This window comes from Amblyraja radiata, chromosome 3, assembly GCF_010909765.2.
Source record: "Amblyraja radiata isolate CabotCenter1 chromosome 3, sAmbRad1.1.pri, whole genome shotgun sequence".
Classification (NCBI taxonomy): Eukaryota; Metazoa; Chordata; class Chondrichthyes; order Rajiformes; family Rajidae; genus Amblyraja; species Amblyraja radiata.
The window spans coordinates 53,109,526-53,134,836 of NC_045958.1; the positions used below are offsets into that span (position 1 = coordinate 53,109,526).

Consider the following 25,311-nt stretch of genomic DNA (forward strand, 5'->3'; position numbering starts at 1 on the left):
AGCAGCAACTGCACAGTAGAGTTCCCTTTTTGTTCTTTGGAGCTTCTAGAATTATCTCACATATCCCCCAATGAAGTCAACAAGTCAAAAATCACCAGATTTTGTTGATCTGCACAAAACCTTGCACAAAGGGGAAGAGAGATGAAAATGGGCTGAGTAGGTTCTAAACATATACCTGAAAGACAAGGGTAAGGCCAGAAGCCATAAACTAACTCATATTCCTGTGTCTAAATTATTACTAGAGCCAGAAATGATAATATTAACTAAGAGACTAATGGGCCTGTCCAATGTAGGCGATTTTTCAGGCGATTGTCAAGTTGCCGGCAGTCCCCTGAAAAACCGGCAAATGGAACGGCGACTGTCAGAGTGGCACACACACACACACACACACACACACACACACACACACACACACACACACACACACACACACACACACACACACACACACACACACACACACACACACACACACACACACACACACACACACACACACACACACACACACACACACACACACACACACACCGCTTCCTTCACCAGCCCATTTTGCAGACGGGACAGGGCAAGCGGGGGAGAGCTGTCTGAGTGAAATTCATACGGTGCAAGGCCAAGGTGATACCGACACACACCGTGATGAACAGGAAGGTTGGCGCTGCAATTAAGACATCTAAAGCACGGTGTATGGTAAGTCCTTAAAAAGAGGAGGGGAGGGAGGGAGAGGGAGAAGGAGGGAGAAGGAGTGGAGACAACTTTTAATAAGCCAGAGATACACGGCTGTGATGCTCGGCGGACATTTAACATTACTGGTCGGTTATCCTTGGTTCTGAAAACTACTGCTTACGTTTTTTCCCCCCCAATGAGCCAATGAAATTCACCATTCACCACCGGCTACAACCTACGAGGTTGAAGGCAACTCCCCGGCAACCACCCGCGAACATGTGGCGTCCATGTGGCGCCTGCATAGTCTCCTGCAGCCGCCTAAAAAGTCGCCAAGTGGGACAAACCCATAAGATTTGTATTGGATGTTATGCAATCAGATCTGAAAATTTTCAACAGAAATTGAGGAACGTGCATTATTTCCATAATGCTGAAGGAGTACATCTCAAATTTAAAACAATTTTACACCTTCGAAAAAGATTAGATTTTATGCTAACACAGAATTACGTAATAGTTACGTTCAAGCTCGACTGGCTCTATGTAAGAGCAATGACCCCAGATTATTTTCATTTTGAACACCACAATTGAGTCTGCTTTATATAAGTAAATAATTGAATCTGCTTCCTCTGTTGGCCCAGAGCCGAAAAATTTACTGACTAAAATGATTTTGTCTCCTTATAAGGTTTGGTTCTTTTAATAATCATTTTCTTTCTTGGTCCCCATGATCTCAAGTCCTTCAGTAAGTAGAAACAGTTACTTTCTACTTACTCTATCTATGTGCTTCATTTTTATAAATGCCTTCATCAGATCTTCTTGTTACATTTTCTGACCCACACAGGACTGCAAGAGCTTCTCCAATCTGGCCACATTACTAAAATGCTTCAACCCTTGAATATCTGTGTCAGTGCACGAGGCATGGGCAACAGGCATATTTACCGTCATTTCGAAGACATGCTTCGCCTAGTCAGTGTTGTGAAGCGTCACAAGTCAGTGTAACCGGTAGTTTAGGATCAAAGTAAGCAAGAGTAGGAGCACAAGACATCTGTTGCTTAAGAGTGTTGAACACCTTCTGTTGTTGCTCATACCAAGTCAAGCAGTGTCTTTGTGTGTAAGCTGGTGCAATGGGGCTGATATTTCGCTGAAACCCGGAATTAATTTGCTCAAGTAGTTGACCATGCCAAGGAATCTCTACAAGCTTAGCACGTCCGTGGGTGCTGGGAGCTCGTTGATAGCACTGGTTTTCGCTGGATAAGTTTTTAGGCCGTCTTTGGTAAACACATGGCCTATGTCTTTAACCTCATTCACCTTGAATTTGCATTTTTGAGGGTTCAGCTTGAGATTGATGGCCTTGGCACGAACCAAGACCTTTGTCAGATTGGCATCGTCTTCTTCGACCATTCGTCCTGCAACGAGGATATCATCCATTACGATGGAGCATGGGTAGCCTACAAACAATTGTTCCATAGCTTGTTGAAATACTTCACTAGCAGAACTTATTCCAAAGGGCATGCGAAGAAATTTATAATGCCCGAATGGAGTGCTGAAAGTGGTTAACTTGGAGGAGTTATGTCCCAGCGAAATCTGCCAGAATGAACTCTTGGCATTTAGCACTGTGAATACAGTTGCCTCATCCATCTGCGCAGCAATCTCATCCACAGTGTGCATGGGATAGTGGGGTCGCTTAATTACTGTGTTTAAGTCTTTGGGGTTGATACAAATCTGTATCTCGTCTTTGTTCTTCTTGGTAGCCATGAGCATGGTGGAGACCCAGTCCGAGGTGTCTGCTACGGGAGTAATCACACCTAGAGACACCATTCTGTTAAGTTCACTTTGAACACGGTCCCGCATAGCGTGAGGAATTTTGTGAGGTGGACGAACAACAGGAATTGCCTCAGGGTCAATGGTAATCGTGTACCTGACAGGCAGCCTGCCCAGCTTATCATCAAACAAAACCTTGTATTGTGTCAAGATTTGATGGTTAAAGTCACAATCTGTAGTTAGATGACAAACAGAAGGGCTGAAAGTAATTAGGCCCATGTCTAGACATGCGTTGGCACCCAGCAGAGACAGCACATTTTCATGAACCACATAGAAATCCAGGTTGTGGACACATGAGTTAAGACAGCAGTGTAACACAACTTGACCGATAGGGTGCACTCGACCTCCTGCGAATGGAACAAGGGATGCAGCCGTTGGAGAAACAGTCTCTGTTTTTCGTAACTTTTGGAACACAGCCAGACAGATAACATTGCAGCGAGCTCCAGAATCCACTTTCAGATAAAGAGTTTTGCCATTAATGAGCAAAGTGACCTTGGGGTCTAGTTGTTTATGCATTAAATCAGACAAAGCATGCACATCAACATCAACACATTCGCCAGCAGCCTGTAAATCCATGGGAGCTGGTTGTGAGAATTCTGAGATAGAGCTTCCGCGGCCAAGCGAATTAACAGATTGTCTTGTTTGAACTCTGTTGTTACGTGAACGACAGCACTTAAGGAAATTGTTTCTTTTTGTTGCAAAATCGACATAATTCCATACGCAGGGCAACGGTTCCGAACAGCGGCATGTGATCCCCCACAGTTAAAGCAATTGTCAATCAGTCTCAACTTGGCATCCGGCACGTGAGAAAACGAGGAGAGATTTGATAAGACATACCGACAGCATTAACTCCACGAGTAGTAGAGTGTCCCAAAATTTGATGTGAACATCAGCCATTTCAGCAATGCGACAGCGGTTTTCAGCAGTCTCTAGGGTAAGGTCAGTATCCCGCAGTAGCTCGTTGCATAATTTATCATTGCAGATGCCATGAATCAAACGGTCACGGATTAGGCTGTCACATATATCTCTGAAATCGCACTGACTTGCGATGTGCTTCAGTGCACTGACGTATAACTCCACAGGTTCTCCCTGTCTCTGGCACCGTGAAAAAAACAGATGCCGTTCAATCACTAAATTTGTTTGTAACTCACATAATTGTCGGAATTTGTGCAGTAAGCAGTCAGGATCTTGAATGGATTCAGCAGGAGTAATCTGGACACCAGCCTCGTTAAGTCTAGCTGGTTCATAGCGAAATCTTCTGGCACGATGAGCAGCTTCTATGCTGGCCAAATTAAGAAGTATTGACGCTCGAACACCTGGATCAGCAGTAGGGTGAGCCGTTTCAATGTAGATTGAGAAATCTTCTTCAAATACATGCCAATGTTCTGCGAGATCCTCATCAAATATCAGGACCTCTGGTTTTCTGAGAGCAGAAGCCATTGCAATACAGTTGAAAAACAATAAATTAAAATAAAGCAATACAATTGAGCAAGGAGTGAGTCCGTGTACTCTGACACCATGTTGCGATGTTGCTGTTCAAATAACTGAAGTCTTACACCGTGATAAAGGTCCAAAGACTTTATTAATGGTACAGCATCGGTAACTTCATACTTGCACGTTTCTCTAATATAGTGGGAACCAGGCAGGGAGGGTTACTGTAAAGCTAGTGGGCATAATTACAAAAGCATGACTCATAACATGAGTGACACTGATCTACACTCTCCAAACCGTCCAGAACTGAACACAATACTAAATTTGTGACTGAAATCAATTTTATAATGAAGTTTCATCAGGACTTCCTCATTCTTGTACTCTATGGCTCTATTTGTAACCCTTTAGTATTTTATGCCTGGTATTTTTTGCTGATTTCAAAACACTATTTTAACATGTGTATTAACACCTTTATTTCCAAAGAGTGGGTGAGAAAATTTCTAATGATCCAAAACTACAAAGCTGTGAAGCACAAAATGGAATTAAGGGATTGCATTCTTTCACTAGCAAAGAATATACATGATGTCAAAAAATGCTTTCACTGCATTCAACCCATGTGAAAAGTCAAAAATAAACAAGTAAATAATATTTATTTGAATAAGTTCAGATTCTCATAACAACAGATTATTAGCAATTATTTGTGACCGCAAATAAGGCTAAACATATTCAAAGTATTATCATTTATAGTCTTAGTTATTTCCCAAGTAATATTTAAAAATTATTAAAAACAATGAAATGATGTGATTTCTTGGTCTATAACTGACAAAAATTATAATAACCATATAACCATATAACAATTACAGCACGGAAACAGGCCATCTCGACCCTTCTAGTCCGTGCCGAACATGTATTCTCCCCTAGTCCCATATACCTGCGCTCAGACCATAACCCTCCATTCCTTTCCCGTCCATATAACTATCCAATTTATTTTTAAATGATAAAAACGAACCTGCCTCCACCACCTTCACTGGAAGCTCATTCCACACAGCCTCCACTCTCTGAGTAAAGAAGTTCCCCCTCATGTTACCCCTAAACTTCTGTCCCTTAATTCTCAAGTCATGTCCCCTTGTTTGAATCTTCCCTACTCTCAGTGGGAAAAGCTTATCCACGTCAACTCTATCTATCCCTCTCATCATTTTAAAGACCTCTATCAAGTCCCCCCTTAACCTTCTGCGCTCCAAAGAATAAAGCCCTAACTTGTTCAACCTTTCTCTGTAAATTAGTTGCTGAAACCCAGGCAACATTCTAGTAAATCTCCTCTGTACTCTCTATTTTGTTGACATCCTTCCTATAATTAGGTGACCAAAACTGTACACCATACTCCAGAATTGGCCTCACCAATGCCCTGTACAATTTTAACATTACATCCCAACTTCTATACTCAATGCTCTGATTTATAAAGGCCACCACACCAAAAGCTTTCTTCACCACCTACATGAGATTCCACTTTCAGGGAACTGTGCACAGTTATTCCCAGATCCCTCTGTTCACCTGCATTCTTCAATTCCCTACCATTTACCATGTACGTCCTATTTTGATTTGTCCTGCCAAGATGTAGCACCTCACACTTATCAGCATTAAACTCCATCTGCCATCTTTCAGCCCACTCTTCCAACTGCCATAAATCTCTCTGTAGACTTTGAAAATCTACTTCATTATCCACAACCCCACCTATCTTAGTATCATCTGCATACTTACTAATCCAATTTACCACCCCATCATCCAGATCATTGATGTACATGACAAACAACAGTTAAATCGAACAGTTTTCAGGGCCTAGCGTGTGTAGGTACTGCCGCATTTTACATAGCAGAATTGTGATAATGAAGGGCTGGTGAATAAATAAATACAAAAACAGAAGTGGGATGATGGTAATTATTTTTGAACTAAAATACTACTACTGAGAATATAGTATTGCATAACTTATTTCTTAACCAAGAGATTCTTACTGTGTCTAGATGTGTTCTCTGATGCTTGGCACGGTCACTTGAGTTGCTAAAGGCTTTCTGGCAGCCTGGATGTTGACACAGGTAAGGCTTTTCCCCTGTATGACTTCGTAGGTGAATCTTGAGATTTTCAAGTCTTGAAAATGCCTTATTACAGCCTTCAAACTATGGAGGAAGATTTGAGAAATTGGTGTTAGAAAATAGAACACCATGATACATATTTCCATTATCAAATGTAAGAGATCAATCTGATAAAATTAACGTAATTTTCCTTCAAATGGTAAATGATCCACCATCTATTTCTTAAATATTTATGGATGCTGTTTGTATTCAAGGTTTGACCCCATTCGGTTCAAATGGTGGATGATAGTTTTGCATGTTTACCACTAACAAGCTAAAATGTATTTCTTTCATTTTAAAAAAATGTATAATTCCTAATTCATGTAAGATTTCCTTAAACGCTCTTGTATTTCGTGCAAAAAATGGGTTTGTTTTAGTTATATTTGAATGACAATTTGAGGTGGTTTACAAAAATATTGGAATCACAAATGCTTTGCAGGACACATTGACAACATTTAATTACTTTTGATTTTTTAAGCCTGTTTATTTTCAATAAATGCAATTAATTGATAGACAAGAATCCTAATAAGCTTTGTTGGTTGTGCTGTGCAATCAGTGATGCTAAACTGCATTCACAGGAATTGATACCACAAACCTTACGATAAGCCAGAGACACTTTCTTGATTACAGTTTAATAACTGCAAAGAAATCAATACTTAAATCTTGGAAAAAACCAGCAACCCCCACAATTAAAATGCGGATTACGGAAATGATCGAGACCTTGCATTTGGAAAAAATAAGATTTGTATTAATTGACAAAGCAGGACTATTTTCTAAAATATGGTCTCCATTTATTGAATTTAAAAAAAAGTAAACTGGTTTAACACAAAATTAGTCACAACTTGAGTTTAGGGCTGGATGAACAACTATACTCAACATCTCCCGGATCTATCTCCACAATCTTTATATTTGTAATCTCCTTTCTTTCCTGCTTTCCCCCCCCCATCCCTTTCTATTAGTTTATAGTCTCTCTTATCTTTCTTTCTCTATTTCTTTTCTTTAAAAAAAAAATTAAAAATTGAAGCTATGTAAGAACTCTGTAACCAGTTTGTCGTTTATTATCATTTGTACATATGCTTTTAATTTAAAAAAAAGAAAAAAAAAGGAATTGATGCGCATATTTTGTTGGAAGAAGCCTCATGTAATTATACTCGCAATTTCATTGAAAATCACCAGCAAATTCAGGGAATTGAAGTATGCCCACACGATGCAACTCTCCAGAATGTGCATTTATGCAATTCAATTTTCTTTACTCCAATGGATCTCAATTTTAATGCCTCTGTTTCTTTTTAAGTTTAATTTTCATGATAAATTTGCACTACTAAATTTGCAGCAGAAAGTCGATTTTTGTAATTAATACCTTAAATACCATTTTAATGATGTATTATTTGTGAGAGTGATGCCGATCAATCTATTTGGTAAAGAAAAGGAATAGCTGAAATGCGATTCTTTCAGCGAATGAATTATTCTTGGTGATCTTTATGCAAAATTCAAAATTCATCGTACAGGTACTTCCTTAATTTTATTTTGTCTCATTGCTATACATTGCTACGCAGATATCAGCTTGCATTTCCTGCAGCTTGTGATGTAACCTTTGAGGATTGCCTATGAGGAAGTCATCAAATCCAGTTGTACAGGAAAGAACAGAGACCCAGTACGTAGAGTTTAGAAGGGATGACAATGTTGAACAATGAGCTGTAGTCGATGAACAACAGTCTGATCTATATGTTCCTGTTGCCCAATAGGTCCAGCGCAGAGTGGAGAGCCAGCAAGATTGCATCCACTGTCGATCTGCTGTCTTGTTAGATTAATTGAAGTGGGACCAGATTATTATTAGGGCAGGAATTGATTTGCATCAAAACCAATCTTTTGAAGCACTTCATCACAACAGATGTGAGTGCCACCGGTCAGTAGTCTTTGAGATACCAAAGACCTTGCTCATCCTTGGCACCAGTATTATGGATTTCCTTTTAAAGCAAGTGGGCACCTCTGACTATAGTAGTGGGAGGTTGAAGAAGTTTGTGAAAACTCCAGTCACTTTTTCAGTGCAAGGAGTTAGTTTCTAAATCCATAATGATCCTTAGCAGGTATCCTTAGCCAGTCGAGGCCAATCCTTCCTCCACAGCATGGAGTTGAAGTTAGGTAAACACTCCTCATATGTTTTTAAGGACATCCTGCTAATCATTCTAGATTGGAATTGATTGGCAAAGAGCTTGAGTACTCGGTGAAGTTGTGGTAGGGAAATAAGGATAAAGGGAGGGAAAAAATCATTTATTCCTTGTTTATATTTCCCAAAAGGTATGTTGTAATCTTGGTGAAATGTGATTATTATGCAAGGTATAAACAGTGTATAAATCTTGAGTAAACACCTTTCAAAGGACTACTTTTATGATGTTGGTGGTTTGGGAGTGGGGAATGGCCAATTAGAAAAAATGAACATTCATTTAATGCAGCACCTTTGCTAACCCCAGTGTGTCCCAAAACATTTCACGGCCAGTGAAATACTTTTGAAGTTTCACCATCACTGTAATAGGAAAACACGACAGCCAAATTGTTCACAGCAATTGTTCCTCATAGACTAATGAAACTAAGACCCAAGTAATTTGATTTAGCGAATCTAGCTTGGGGGGGGGGGGGGGGGGGGGGGGGGGGATGTATGTTTCTCAAAATCCTTCTGCTCTTTTTCAAACAGTGCCTTGGGAAGTTTTATGTCAGTCTTAAGATGGCAGATGGGGGTCTCGGCTTAACACTTCATCAGGAAGGCAGCACCTCCAATCATGCAGCAATACCTTAGTTCCACACTGGAGGGTCAGGCTGGATTATATATTTAAATTTCCCAAATAGAGGTTAAACCCATAACTTTCGGAGTGATGCTACAGTGCTAGCTGAAACTAAATATTTAACTGCAAAGATTTTTGAGAATCTCTTCCTTGCAGAAGGAGCTCTGACATGTTAGTTTCATGTGAACTTTGTCAATTACTATAGAATATGAATTATCTTGTGTGTTAAAAAGATGGATATTCCATCAGGCAACTGATGCAGAGTGGGGTTCATTCCACTTCCGGTCAACAATCACATGTGAGACCATTTCACTTTATTAATATGCTCCATTACTGGCCTTGTCTTAACCATATAACCATATAACAATTACAGCACGGAAACAGGCCATCTCGACCCTTCTAGTCCGTGCCGAACACGTATTCTCCCCTAGTCCCATATACCTGCGCTCAGACCATAACCCTCCATTCCTTTCCCGTCCATATAACTATCCAATTTATTTTTAAATGATAAAAACGAACCTGCCTCCACCACCTTCACTGGAAGCTCATTCCACACAGCCACCACTCTCTGAGTAAAGAAGTTCCCCCTCATGTTACCCCTAAACTTCTGTCCCTTAATTCTCAAGTCATGTCCCCTTGTTTGAATCTTCCCTACTCTCAGTGGGAAAAGCTTATCCACGTCAACTCTGTCTATCCCTCTCATCATTTTAAAGACCTCTATCAAGTCCCCCCTTAACCTTCTGCGCTCCAAAGAATAATGCCCTAACTTGTTCAACCTTTCTCTGTAACTTAGTTGCTGAAACCCAGGCAACATTCTAGTAATTATGTCTTATGAACATACATCGTCTAAAGTTTAACTTTCAGCATTGTCTCTAATGTCCAGCAAACCAAAAACATGAAGGATGTCAAACAGACATCCATTTTATACCATTTGATTTTAATTAAAAACCGAAAGTACAAAGTCAAGTAATTCCATCATTCAAAGTCACTTTCAACCCTATCATAAGTCATAGGTCAAGGAGAAATGCTGTCTGTAACTTGACAGGGAACTCTACACCTGAAACTGTATAAAAGCCTCATGCGACTTGACTTCTTATATGAATGAAGCTGGAATCATGAAATGTTTTGGAGTCCTACTTAGATCAACACTTGCAGTTTCAAAGCAAGTTTCAGCTGCTGATTCCACCAAACTCAATGATTGTAAGTTCAGTTGCTGGCTTCATAATTCTTTTCAATGCACAATCTCAGGTAAATCATTCGGTCACCCAACACATTTGTAATAATGTTATCATGCTGCCTGTGAGATTCAGTTCAAAGCAGAAACAACATATTGTTGACACAGGCCTCATTCGTATATCAACAAATACAGGCGTAATTCGTATAGTATATATATATATATATGAGATCTACTCTCAGTTTTCTGCTGTTGTTCTAAGATGTTTTTCTTGCCTGTTTAGCATCTTTGTTGAATGAAAAGATAAAACAACAACACTTCAACAAACTCAAAACTAATTAGTAATCCAGAATTGATGATAGTTCATTGTGATGGCTGTTTTGTTTTGAAAAGTGGAGGTTGATGATGGATAAATGTTTTCATTTTGAAGTGAATAAAATAACTCAGATTGTTGGAGAGGAAACAGTATCTATCTATATTACTAAAATGCTCATCTTGTTTGTTTGTCCGTATGTTTGCCTGGTTTGTATTTGCACAAAAACGGTACACGATAGTGGTACAATTTTTGGCCCACCTTACTCACCATTGTCCTGTGATGTAAATTAAACATGTTTTGTTCAGATTGATGGTATATTTTACAAGTTATTGATGTTTAAAACTTAAAAAATAAAATACAGCGCCCCCTTTGGCCCCGCCCCCACTTGCCTTCTTTACTTGACAAGCGTCATAAAGGACACCCCGGGTCCTCAGCACGCCTTGGCAGGCGTCACAAAGGACACTCCACGGATCCTCAGCGTGCCCTTTCCATAATTTCAGACCGTCATCTTTTTTTCCCGTCACAACGGCGACTTGATGGCTCCACCGGTAAGTTTCCTTCTATTTTAATTTCTGCTTCCCCCGGACCTTGGGCTGGTGTGGGAAACGGGGGCGGTGAGAGGCCACGCCAACTACCCTCAGCCTCTCCCTCCCACTCCCCAACTCCAGGCCACTCATCCCACTCGATAGCCCCCACCTCAAGCCCTCCCCCTTCCCCGGCTCCACAATGCTCGACCCCCCCCCTCCGACAGTCCCGCCACAAGCCGTTCCCCGGCTGCAGGACGCTCAACACCCCCGACAGCCCCCACCTCAAGCCCTCCCCCGGCTCCAGAACACTCGCCCCCCCCCCCCGACGGCCTCCGCCTCAAGCCCTCCCCCTCCCCCCCGCTGTAGGCCCCCCCCATCATCCCTGACAGCCCCCGCCTCAAGTACAACTTAATCGCCGCCCTGCTGGAGGAAACGGGGCCAACGGTGGTTTACATCGATATCCTGGTGAGGTGAGGAGGGAGACTGGGGGGATTGAGGGAGAGGAGGGGGTATGGAGGGAGAGGGAGGTGAGGAGGGACAGCGGGGGAGGAAGGGGGATAGAGGGAGGGGGGTAGGGAGGGGAGAGGGGTTATGGAGCGAGGGAGGGAGTGACTGAGGATCGGGGAAAGGAAGGGAGAGGTGAAGGAGGGAGTGGGGGAGGGGAGGAGGACAGGGGAAAGAAGAGGGAGGGTGAAGAGGAGGGGCAGGGAGTGCTGGGGGATGAGAGGGAATGGAGGAGGATAGGGGTAGGAAGAGGGGTGGTGAGGTAATGGAGGTGGGGAGGGATAGGGGTGAATGGAACAAGCAGTGGAGGGTTGGTGGAGGGTGGGGAGAGCCAGTATAATGGATGAGGGGAATAGGGGACTGAAGAGGGAGAGTGAGATGCGTTCATCTTATATTTTACAAGTTATTGCTACGTCAGCACAATTGGGGGCTATGGGTCAGCGTTGGGGGACCAGGCCTCCCATGTGACAGAGACCCAACGGGTCCCACTTGGTCCAGTTTACCTTTAAAATTCCCATCATATTTGACTGCTATAATGAACCTTACGAATGGAGAAAATCTGTCAAACTAATACATTTTTGGACCAAATTTAACACATGCATAGATACATTATGTAGCAATTTCACTCCACATTGCTTACTTACTTATTTATCGGTTGACGGAAATAAATAAAAACATTGTAAAGAGCAAGATCTTAGAGCATTTTAGAAACTAAAAAACAGATCCCATCAGAGACCAGAAAAGGATAGACCAAGTAATCACAGGCCAATCAGTCTGACATCAGTGCTGGGAAAATGCAATTAAAAAGACTGAAGATGCTGGGTCTCAAATAAAAAACCCAAAAGAATAGGAATTGAGGTGCATAAAACTGAAAAGTATATAGAGAAATGACCTATTTCTAAGAGCAGAGAAGTCAGTAATTAAGTGGCACACACAAAATGCTGGAGTAACTCAGCAGGACAGGCAACATGTCTGGAGAGAAAGAATGGGTGACGTCTCGACTCGAAAACATCACCCATTCCTTCTCTCCAGAGATGCTGCTGTCCCGTTGAATTACTCCAGCATTTTGTGTCTACCTTCGATTTAAACCAGCATCTGCAGTTCTTTCCTATACAAATTAAGTGGCACACATTTGAGTTAATTGAAAGAGGGAATGAGAGAAAAAATATGTTGCATGGAGTGCTGGGTGTCCTGAAAGAACGTGGAAGCAGAAAAAACTCTCACCCATGTTACACTGAACACTGGAGGTGCCATAACTTACAGGACCAAGTTGGCCTAACCTAAAGTCAATTTTTGGTTGGCATGGACAGAAAGCTGCAAATGCGTTCCTTCTGTGCTGTAAATTTGAATGATTCTCTTGCAGAATCCTTGACGTTTTAAAGAGAATGATTTGCATATAATATTTGAACCTGTTCATTTGACTTTCCCTTTCCTGCTATTTCAGTTTCAATCAAATTTCATACATTTAGGTCACTTCTCTATGTTAGACCCCAAAATATGGTTTCAAGTACAGCATGTTACAATATAATGCACATTTCACCATTACTCTGCCTATCAGAAATCATCATTGCATCATTACACAATGCTTACATGTCGTATAACTTGATGACATAGATTTTTAAAATCCCCTTTCATCTTCCATTTGTGCAAAACAAAAGGAAAATAAAATAGATAATTGAGGAATTTCCTCTTTTATTTCCTCCTCTACGACTGTCAATTCGCACCCAAATCCAGAACTCATCCAAAGCCCACCATCATTCTGATGGTTACTAGTTTCCTTGTCCTACCCACCATGGTCATCTGATCCTTTAACACTTCCACCTCCAGCACTGCACAAAATAATTCTGCTTTGTCTGACCTTCACTCATCCACCACTTCCACCCCTTCACCAGCACCTGAACTAGTTCTCACATGGTCATTCACTTTCTCCAAAGATATTACCAAGGCCTTAGCTACATCTGTCTTGTCAACATAGTAGAGAATTCTTATTCAGATCGTTTTCCCCGTCCCTTTTACTCTATTATCTTGGTGACTGTATTCGTGTTATTTCTGCACATACCCAGAACTGAAATATTTCAGCAGCATTCCTTCCAATTTCCAAAAATCCCATAATCCAACTCCCAACTGGTTTCTTCTCTTCATTGAATTCAGCATCTACGTTTCTGGGGATAGGTCATCACGTGATAATGCCTGACTTCCTCAAATGCTTCAACTACATTTCCTCACCAAATCTCATTCAATTTCCCAGTTTTTGCATTTGTGTCATATCCATTCTGCCTGTATCATCTTTGGAACAAGTACTTTCCACGTGTCTTCTTATTCCTCCCTACATCTTCACTGCGGTTGACAAACCTGATGTGCATGCATCATTTTGCTCACTTAGGCTCTCACCCTTTCCCACCCTCACTTCTGGATTCTCTTCATCACCTTATACTATTTACATTACTTCCTGACAATTCTGACAATCTTCGTATCTTCTGACAAATGAACATGTCCTCCACACTACTGGGTCTGCTCTACACTCAAGTCAAAGAGATGCAACATCAGCCTTTTAAGGTCATAAGGAATATGAGTAGAATTAGACCATTCAGCCCATAAAGTCTACTTCGCCACTCAATCATGGCTGATCTATCTCTGCCTCCTAACCCCATTCACCTACCTTCTCCCCATAACTTCTGACACCTGTACTAATCAAGAATCTATCTATCTCTACCTTAATAATATCCACTGATGACCTGCACAGCCTTCTGTGGCAAAGAATTACACAGATTCACGACCCTGACTAAAGGCATATCTCTTCATCTACTTCCTATACGAACGCCCTTTAATTCTGAGGCTATGACCTCTAGATTTTACTTCGGAGTCACGTGAGTGACTACGTGAAGAACCCCGCCAGGACGCATGCGTGTCATATCGCTACACGCATTGCGAAACAGTCAGGCGGGGTGGAACGACGTTCCCCCGCAGCAGCAAGTTTAAAAGCCGGAACCTGCAGGTAAGAGATACTCTGCGGTCTTTTTTGTTGTTCCCATACTGTTTTACAGGTGGGGAGTCAATGGACAAGTCCAAGAAAACGACGAGGGCAGCGACAAAGCTGGCGGGGGAGGACCGCGGAGTTGCGGGCAGCCAGCAGCAGCCAGCGGCACATGAATCACCCGTAATGGGAACAGCTGTGCCCGACTTCGCCCCCGCACCGGCCAGATCTACACCGCGGCCGGGCGGTAAGGCAAAACAAAAATCCAACAGAGTCGTTGACTCGGACGAGTCCGACTTCGAGCAGACGCGAGCGGCCAGCGATCGTGAGCGCTGGAGCCGGATGGAGCGGCTTATGGAGCAAATGCTCCAACGTGACAGGCTCCGGGAGATGGAGTCCAGTCACCGTGGGCAATTTATCACACCCACAGCAGTACCTCTTGTAGGGCTGCACAGTGCATCTCCCTCGTCAGAGGGGAGTACTGGGGGTCAATTCTGGGCTGATCCTGAAGAGGGGTTTGCAGAACAGAAATCAAGTGTGCAAGGGGTGCAGGAAGATGAAAATCTACTGGACATGGTGTCCAACTTCATACAGCCAGACCAGACTGGCCGAAACCTGTAACAAAAACTAGCTGCCAGTATTGATTATATGCCATTTAAGCAGCTACAGGAACAGGCTGTGATGGACACCACGGCAAGACACTTGGCACCGGGTAACTGTATATCCCTGAATGTTCCTATCGTAAATAATTGCATATGGAAACACGTCGGAGCAGGAGTTAGAGGCCTGGATGTCAAACTCCAAAAAGTACTAAAGCTTCTAACAGCGGGAATAACAGCTTTCGCCCGCACAGTAGATGAGAAGGAGATGTCGCAGGATCAACAGGATGCACTGGCACTGCTTTGCAATACACAATACGAAATAAACAGCATCAGGAAGAGTGCCATCCGACCTGCTTTAAACCCGAAATTCGCAGGTCTGTGCAAACCTGGAAACACAAAACCACCAATTTTACTATTTGGAGGAAACCTACCCAAGCAAGTCAAGGAGCTCGATGAGGAGGCAAAAACCCTGTGGCTCATAAAAGCGACTTCATCAAAAACCTACTACGGCCATAAACAGCACCCTTACGCACCCACCAGTAGAACAAGACAAACTGGTGAAAGCTCAAAGGCCAGGTACACCGAACATCGGTCTTTTTTAGGCCATGGCCCAGGCCGGCCTTCGTGGAAGATGCGCAAACCCCCAACACCAACCCAACCACAAACCCAGACACCGGCGCCTCAACCTCCACGAAGGATTTACAAATAGAAGTAAACCTGCCACTGGTAACCATGGAGGTAGGTGGGTCTGGTTCCTTACAAATTGCAGGGAGTATGGAGGTTGGTGGGAGATTACACTTCTTTCTGGATGCATGGAGTATGTTAACTACAGACACTTATATTTTAAGCAGTATCCAGGGATATACCATAGAATTTATACACAAATATAGCCCTCCAGTTCAGCATGTACCGAACCGAATGTTCGTACTTTCAGGTAAAGAAAAATCAGAAGCACATGCTGAACTGGAGCGGCTTTACGCAAAAGGGGTGATTGAAAAAACTCAACACGAATCGCTGGAATTTGTGTCTAATATCTTTACCAAAAACAAAAAAGATGGTGGTTGTCGCATCATCATATATTTGACCAATTTGAATACATTTGTACAATATATTCATTTCAAAATGGAAACCTTTGTTACTGCTAAACAATTGATTTCCAAAGGTTACTTCATGGCTAGCATCGATTTAAAAGATGCTTACTATTCAGTGCCTATACGAGGTGATCACAGATGTTATTTAAAATTCAACTGGATGGGACAGCTCTGGCAGTATAGAGCACTACCAAATGGTTTAACATCAGCCCCAGGCTGTTCACTAAAATTTTGAAACCAGCCCTAGCGTTTCTGCGGAAACAAAAACACACGGTCATGGCATATCTAGATGACATACTTATTGTGGGCAAAACTTTGGAATTGGCCAAACAAACTGTAACAGCCACAAAACAATTATTTGAAAAACTGGGGTTTATCATCCATCCAGTTAAATCTAAATTAACGCCTTCCACCACAATGGATTATTTGCGGTTCACCATTGACTCAGTTCACATGTCGGTGACTTTGCCAAAGGAAAAGGCTATAGTCTTAGTAGAGGCTTGCAATAACCTCATTGACATCAGTAAACCGTCCATCAGATTGGTAGCAAGAGTAATTGGCAAAATGGTGGCTGCTTTTCCAGCCACACAATTCGGACCTTTACATTACCAAAATTTACAGAGGGCAAAAATACGAGCACTCAAAATTAATCCTGGTCATTTTGTCAGACCAATGAAGCTACCAATCGAAGCTATAATGGAACTAAAATGGTGGAAAGATAACATTCGGCATTGTTCCAATCCAATCATTATCAGCAACCCTTCTATGGTGCTACAAACTGATGCCAGTGCACTTGGTTGGGGTGCTACCAATTCCATCTCCAGCTGTGGAGGTAGATGGAATGCACAGGAGGCGTTATTATTACAAACACTGGGCATAAACTACCTGGAAATGTTGGGTGCATTCCATGGCCTAAAGTCATATTGTTCTGGGTTATATCACCAGCATGTTAGACTACAGATTGACAATACCACCGTGGTAGCATATATCAACCACGTGGGTGGAAACAAATCGACATCATGTGACAATCTGGCCAATACAATTTGGCAATGGTGTATCCAGAGAAATATTTGGATATCAGTTACTTACCTACCAGGTAAACTAAATTCAGTGGCAGACACCAGGTCACGCAAATTTAATGAAAACAACGAATGGATGTTGGATAAAAAAGTATTTGCTGATATTACAGCACGGTATGGAACACCAGATATCGATCTATTCGCATCCAGACTTAATCACCAGTTATCAAACTATGTTTCATGGGAACCAGACCCTGGGGCAGCGGCGACAGATGCATTTTCGCTGCATTGGGGGGAAATTGTTTATTTATGCATTCCCTCCTTTCTGCCTCATCAGTCGGGTATAAAGAAAAATACAGCAAGACTCTGCGTCTGGTATTTTGGTAGTACCCGATTGGCCTACTCAACCATGGTTCCCTGTGATACTCGACATGGTATTAGAACCATGCATCACCATCCTGAATAGAGCAGATTTATTGGTTCATCCCGTAACAAGGGAAAGCCACCCATGTCATAACCATATGAACTTATTAATTTGTAGAGTTTAAAAGCACCTCTACTGCAACTGGGACTGACAGACCGAACAGTGAACATTATTTCAGCGGCCCACAGACAGTCCACCAAAAAACAGTATCTGGTATACATCAGGAAATGGGAGATATATTGTCACAGAAACAACATCACCTACAGATCAATGAACATCCCGTCTGTTCTGGAATTCCTGGCAGGCCTCCATTATGATGAGGGGCTCAGTTATAGTGCCATCAACTGCGCCAGAAGTGCCCTGTCAACATATCTATGGCAAGGAACAGAGCGTCATTCTGTTGGGACTCACCCCCTGGTAACAAAAGGAGGGGAATTTTTAATATCAATCCCCCAAGAACCAGGTACTCTCAAATATGGGATGTGAGTATTGTCCTGACTATGCTAAGGAATTGGTCTCCAGCAACAGCTCTGTCCCTACAAAGACTGACACTGAAAACAGTCATGCTGATGGCTTTGGTCACGGCACAAAGGGTACAGTCGTTACATAAATTAAGACTGGACAACATGACTTCTTCATCTGGGAATATAACGTTTCATATTTATGAATTAGTCAAGCAGAACAGACAGGGGTCAGCAGGCCTCAATATAGAATTCAGGGCTTACCCGACAGATGATCATCTCTGTATAGTAAGACATTTATTGTTATATATGGAGAACACGAAAATCATCAGAGGCAATGAGATGGCACTACTAATCTGCCACAAGCAACCACACAAAAAAGTGACGGTCCAGACCATCTCAAGATGGCTGAAACAGGTTCTAATAAAGGCTGGGGTGGATACTAACATTTTAAAATATCATTCCACCAGGGCTGCAGCTACATCGGCAGCTATGCAGTTGGATGTACCGATGGACCAAATCCTCAAGACAGCAGGATGGTCAAGGGAGAAAACATTCCAACTATTTTATCATAAACCAGTAATTAAACCTGGAACGTTTGCAGAAACAATTTTAAGTTCTGTAATATAATTTCACCCCATAAATAGGGGCTATAATTTGGTGTTAATAAATTTATCATGGATTTCAATGTCGGATTCATGTCTAATCATGTTAACACAATTCCTCCCACAGTCATTAAGGCAGATGTGATGCATGGACTCGTTTCCACGGCATGAAATCACAGAGCTTTGAAATCTTCATGTAGTCACTCACGTGACTCCGAAGTAAAATAGTAAGATTAAACGAGAACTTACCAGTTCGAAGTTTGATTGTTATTTTATGAGGAGTACATTGAGGGAATACGTGCTCTCCGCTCCCACCCTTGATGATATACTCAACTGGTATCTTCTTCTCTAATCTTACTATGTTCAGTCATTACAGTTATCTGTGATTTCACACCGCTGCTTTGAAGAATGACACGCATGCGTCCTGGCGGGGTTCTTCACGTATTCCCTCAACATACTCCTCATAAAATAACGATCAAACTTCGAACTTGTAAGTTCTCGTTTAATCTTACTATTTATTTATATGTATTTCAAGTTTGGTTATTATATCTGCTCTTTCTGGGGCAGTTTCCACTACAATGGGAAGAGACAAATGTGAAATGTGACTGTTTTTTTGCCAACCATGCATGTCCCCAAGACATGATCGCTTGTCACTTCAATTCTCCTAATTGCTCACATTTCGAGTTCTCATCCTCAATCTCGCACATTGTTCCACCAAGCTCAATGCAATACTGACAAACATAAACTCATTTATTCATGGGTACTTTACAGCCTTTTGGACTCAACAACATTCTGATAGAATATTGGCTGACTGGCATGAGACAAAGAGTGGCCTATTCTGGTTGGCTGCTGGTAACTAGTGGTGTTCTGCAGAGTCACCATTGGGTTGGGTCTGCTACTGTTGGGTACTGTCCACTCGTGTTGGGTCCACTACGTTTCATGTTATATGTTAATGATCCGGATGAGGGAGTTGATGGCTTTGTGGCCAAGTTTGTGGATGATCCAAAGATAGCTGGAGAGCAGGTAGCATTGAGGAAGCACGAAGGCTGCAGAAGGACTTGGACAGGTTGGGAGAGTGGGCAAAGAAATAGTAAATGGAAAGCAGCGTAGCAAAGTGTGTGGTTATGCAGTTTGGTAGAAGGAATGGGGAGAGGATTCAGAAATCAGAGGTGCAAAAGGACTTGGGATCGCTGGTGCTGGATTCTCATAAGGTTAATTTGCAGGTTGAATTAACGGTAATGAAGGCAAATATACAATGCTAGCATTCATTTTGAGGGGACTAGAATATAAAAGCAAGAATGTGATGCTGAGGCTTTATCAGGCGATGGTGAGGCTACATTTGGAAAATTGTAGCAGTTTTGGGCCCCATAATCTGAGGAAGGATGTACTGGCATTGAAGAACCCCGCCAGAACGCATGCGTGTCATTCTTCAAAGCAGCGGTGTGAAATCACAGATAACTGTAATGACTGAACATAGTAAGATTAGAGAAGAAGATACCAGTTGAGTATATGATCAAGGGTGGGAGCGCAGAGGAAATATCTGAGAATGATCCCAGGGATAATTGGGTTAACGTATGAGGAGCGTTTGAAGGCTTGGGCCTATACCCACTTTTGTTTAGATAAATGAGGAGCGGATCACATTGAAACCTACTGGATAATGAAAGGACTAGATAAAGTGGGCATGGAAAGGATGTTTCCTGTAATGAGACTCAAACCAGGAGGCGCAGCCTCAGAAAAAAGGATGTACCTTAAAAATGGAGATGAGGAGAAACTTATTCAGCCAGAGTATGGCGAATCTGTGGAATTCATTACCACAGACAGTTGAGGAGGACAAGACATTGGGAATTTTAAAGGCAGAGGTTGATAGATTCTTGATTAGTAAGGGTGTCAAAGGCGACAAGAAGAAGGCAGGAGAATGGGGTTGGGAGAGATAAATAGATCAGCCATGATTGAATGGCAGAGTAGACTTGATGTTCTAATTCTGCTCCTATGTCTAATGGTTTTATGGGAAAGTTCCAGATAATATTTACAGCCTATTTTCTTCCATAAACCAGTTGTTGGTAACAATTCTGATTTTCATTTACATATCCGCTTGGCACCTCTGTGATTTTATTTCTTTATTTGCAGCAATATAATAAAAACATATCATTCAAAATGTTTGCCGTCCAGCACATCATAGACCTTTCATTTGGATCAGTCCTTCCTTTCCCTGCCTCTGGACTTGCTCAAGACCTGGGCCACTTAAACTCCCATTCTGATGACAGGCTATTGGTGTGAAACATATAAACATATGAAATAGGATTAGAAGTAGGTCTTTTCAACTCAAATTTGCTCCACTATTAAAAAGGATCATGGTTGATCTGATATTCAGCTCAACTCTGCATTCCCAGCTACCTGTGATGACTTTGCTTTATCAAGTATCGGTCATTGACAAAGAGTCTACTTTCATTGCTCTTTGAGGCAGAAAATTCCAAAGACCAAGATCGTCCGAAATATTTTTTTTTGTATCATCTGTCTTAAATGGTGAGCCCTAGCTATCGATTTTGTTTCAACAGGAAATTACCATTCCAGATATACCACTGAAGATTTCTCAAGATTTTATGAGTTTTAATCAAGTCTACTCTCGTTCTTCTGAACTCCAGTTGATACAAGCTATGGATACTGCCTGTCTAACCACTCTTCATTAGCCCATTGCATGCATTTTTTTAATAAACTGCAAAATTCCTCCTGTAGTTTGCTTTTTGCTCCAGATTACAGCATCTGCAGTCTCTTGTATCTCCCTTAATATGGTAAATATTACTAGGACATTAATATTCTTCTTTAAAAAGGAAGACAAATGTTTAAATTTGAAAGGTGGTCTCACCACTGCCCTGCATAGTTGAAGCGTAACCATCCTATTTTAAATCTCTATCCACAGATAAGGCCTGATCTGCAATGTCCAACAGTCTTTAGTTTATTTTAAGATGCTGAACAGAAAAGATGATAGTAAACATACACAAATGCGTCTTTCTCCCTTTATCAAAGAATCGATCTATACAGTTTTATGGAACTGACATTAGTTTTGGGGGATTAATATAGATTTTTGTATTGCATTGACTCTCTTAAATCATACATTTTCTTAATCTGCAAGACAGATTCCAACTGAATAATTTTATTTGTACTGTAATGTTTTGTTAAGATTTTATTTGTATTATGGTGAAAGAATTAAATTACATACTGAAGGTTTCATTTTATCTGGAAGCTGGTATGTGCTACTCGTATTTATGCAATTGCATACAAATTCAAACCATACAGAACCCTATAAAATGTAATTTCCTGACTGCATTCATTTCCTGTTTTCCTGGCTCTCTATTAATGAGTCTCAAATAAAAGGATTATACCTATTTACATTACATGAATTGCGCTTAGATTTTAAAGTGGAGACATTCTGAGTTTTTTAACAAGCTAAATATGTACCAGTCAGCATAAAGCAGAATGCATCAGGTCAAGATTTCAGCCCGACATTACAGATTGCCAAAAATATGTAATTTGATCTAGATTTCGTAAACAAAATATGATTTTTTTCCGCAAGTCTCTGGTGTCTACCTCTTCTATATACTACTTTTGCGCTTTACTTTTTCTTCTCTTCATGTTAAAACAAATAATATTTGATTGTTTCCTTGTTACAATAAGTACTCAGTTGCTAAAAATAACATCTTTTACATAATTTCCTTTGCATAGTGCAAAATTGAAAGCAGGAACGGGGTACTGATTTTAGATGATCAGCCAAGATGATATTGAATGGTGGTGCTGGCTCGAAGGGCCGAATGGCCTCCCCCTGCACCTATTGTTTTATGTTTCTATGTTTCTAGAGTTGAGCGTAAAATAATTTCTCGCCTCTTTGCCTCCCTGCAAGCATTGTGAACTCATAGTCATAATTAATTAGGCTGGATGCGTCCATTTACCGAACATTGGAAGGAAAATCTACAAAATTAATCGACCAGAATGCTGCCTGAATTAGAGGGTTTCAGCTACAGGGAGAGGTTAGATGGACTTGGATTGTTTTCTCTGGAATGTTGGAGGAGGTATATAAAATTATGAGAGGGTAGATAGACACAATATTTTTCCCAGGGTGGAAATGTCCAACATTAAATGACATAAGATCAGAGGGGGAAAGTTTAATGGAGATGAGTTGTGCAAGTTTATTACACATAGAGTAGCAGGGGCCTAGAACGCATTGCCAGGGGTGGTGGTGGAGGCAGATATCACAGAGGCGTTTAAGAGCCTTTTAGAGGCACATGGAAGTGCAGGGAATAGAGGGATAAGGTTCATGTACAGGCAGATGAGATCAGTTTAACTTGGTATCATATTCAGTACAAACATTGTGGGCCAAAGGGCCCCAACTCTTGCTGTATTGTTCTATGCTCTATGTTCAGTTGTATGTTGCGGTGAGTTCTGTTTTTCAATATCTTTGGGAGAAAGAGAATGCTTTAGATTCAAATTGGATCTACAAATCTATATCAATTGATGTTGTAGCTTATATTTATATTTGGACAGATTCTTTTAGATTATATTTTTTTAACAAACAGAGGTATTTTAACAATTCTTTTAAGATCTATCAGGGGTAAATTTATATCAATGCTTGATTATCTCACTATTGACCTCAAAAGAGAATAAATGGGGTGAGTGTCCTTGCGTTAGCAATCTTATCAATATTCTGCCAGGTAAGTTAACTTAAAGCATAAAAACAAGGAACTACAGATGCTGTTTTACCAAGGAAATTCACAAAGTGCTGGAGTAACTCAGGCAGCATCCCCGAGAGAACATGGATAGGTGACACTTCAAACTATTTGCAGGGGTCGGAAGAAAAAAAATTAGAAGAGTGGAGGGGTGGGATAAAGCATGGCAGGTTACAGGTGAACATAGGTGAGGGAAGTTTTTGATAGGCACTTGGTTGGACAAAAGCAGAGATGAACACACACACACACACGCACGCACGCACGCACACGCGCACACACACACACACACACACACACACACACACACACACACACACACACACACACACACACACACACACACACACACACACACACACACACACACACGCTGTGAGATGAAAGGATTAGAGAGTTGTAAATAGTGAAACTAGAGGATTGATGAGTTGTAAATTGTTTAGGAATGTAGGTGAAAGTGGGGGTGAGAGATATGTGCAAGGCCAGCCAGGGCTCCGGAAAGGGGAAGAGGGGAAAGAAAAAAGAAAGGGAACGGGTTTATGGGGGAGAAAGGGAGGGGGTGTTTTATAGAGGTTACCAAAAGTTGGAGAATAGTGTTCATACCGGAGATAGACACAAAATAGTGGGTCAGGCAGCATCTCACGAGAAAAGGGAATAGGTGATGTTTTGGGTCAGAACCTTTCTTCAGACTTTATCTTTGGTACAAACCAGTATCTGCAGTTCTTTGTTTTTATAATGTTTAAACCATTGGGTTGCAAACTACGCAAGCAGAATATGAGGATCTTGTTCCTCCAGTTTGCGTGTGGCTTCACTCTGGCAATGGAGGTGACCCAGGACACAAAGGACAGAAGAGGAATGGCAAGGAGAGTGGTTAACAACCAAGAGATCCAGCAGGCCTTGGTGGCCATAGTGCTAATGTTTGGCGAAAGGGTGGCTGAGCCTATACTTGGTCTCACTAATGTACATGATGAGCGCCGATGGAGCTTCCCGACTCGGCCTCTCCCGAAACTGCGAGCTCTTGATGGTATGTCCGCAGGCCGCGTGGAGCGATCCCAAGCAAGGGATCAGCTCTGATGTTAAGTCCACGCCCCGTGGTGGGGCTCAAGTCAGTCCGAGGAGGCCTCAAGCTCCATTGATGGTAGGCCGCAGAGCAACTGGAGATGCGACCCGAAAATTAATCGCATCTCTGGCAAGGTAAGGAACTGAAAATGTTTCCCCCAAGCCCCACCCCCTCCCCCCCACATAAAATAAACCGGAGAACATTTACACAAACTTTTAACACACACTAAAAATTAAAAAAAAGACAAAAAAACAGACCATAACATCCACCGGGCAAAGGTGAAGGTTTTTGGTGGGAAGGGACCAGTGAACCAAGGCGTTGTGAGGGGAGCAGTCTCTGCAAAAGTTGGAAAGGAGTGTGGATGAGATGATGTGATGGATGGTGGGATAACATTGGAGGTGCTAGAAATGTCGGAGGATGATGTGTTAGATCTGTCCCTTCCTGAATTACTGTAGTGTATATGTTTCATACGAAATTAGAAATTACCTACATGTGGTATCTTTAAGACTAGTCGTTAGTTGAGCCAGGATGTTTAGGCACTAAAAAACACTGAAATGGGTAGACAGACAGGCATAATAAAATTACAAAAAAGGCACGAAAAAGGCATTTATTGATATAAAATAGCATAAAAAGGCATTTAATTTCAACCACCAAAATATGGTTTAAAATGATAATATAAAGGTATATTACATTAAATGACCAAAGTTGCCTGGTTGCACATAATTACTAGCAGTTGTCAAATTATCTGGTGTTAAACTGTGTCGTCTGTCAGACAGAACATGCTTCAGTTGTGAAAAACGTCTTTCCACCTCAGCTGAGGTCACTGGTGCATACCCAAAACAAGCTAAAGACTCGATATTCATGTCGATATCTTGTGTATTACACCTACCTTTGAGAACTTTAGCTATGGTTTGTATTTCTTCAAGATATTTGTTAAAATCACTCTCACATTTTCCTTGTATGTCTTTACATTGTGGAAAACCTACAAGATATTCACTAATGTTTCGCCACGTTTCTCAAG

General features: G+C 41.6%; 1 protein-coding gene across 2 annotated transcripts in view; it reads right to left on the reverse strand.

The window, feature by feature from the left end:
* The window catches only part of glis3 (GLIS family zinc finger 3), a 459,240-nt gene that overhangs the window by 153,186 nt on the left and 280,743 nt on the right, over positions 1-25,311 (reverse strand). For both annotated transcript variants that reach the window (XM_033017811.1, XM_033017812.1), the window contains one exon: positions 5,922-6,083. In XM_033017811.1, the coding sequence (XP_032873702.1) occupies positions 5,922-6,083 (162 nt within the window). The remainder of the gene's footprint in view (positions 1-5,921; positions 6,084-25,311) is intronic.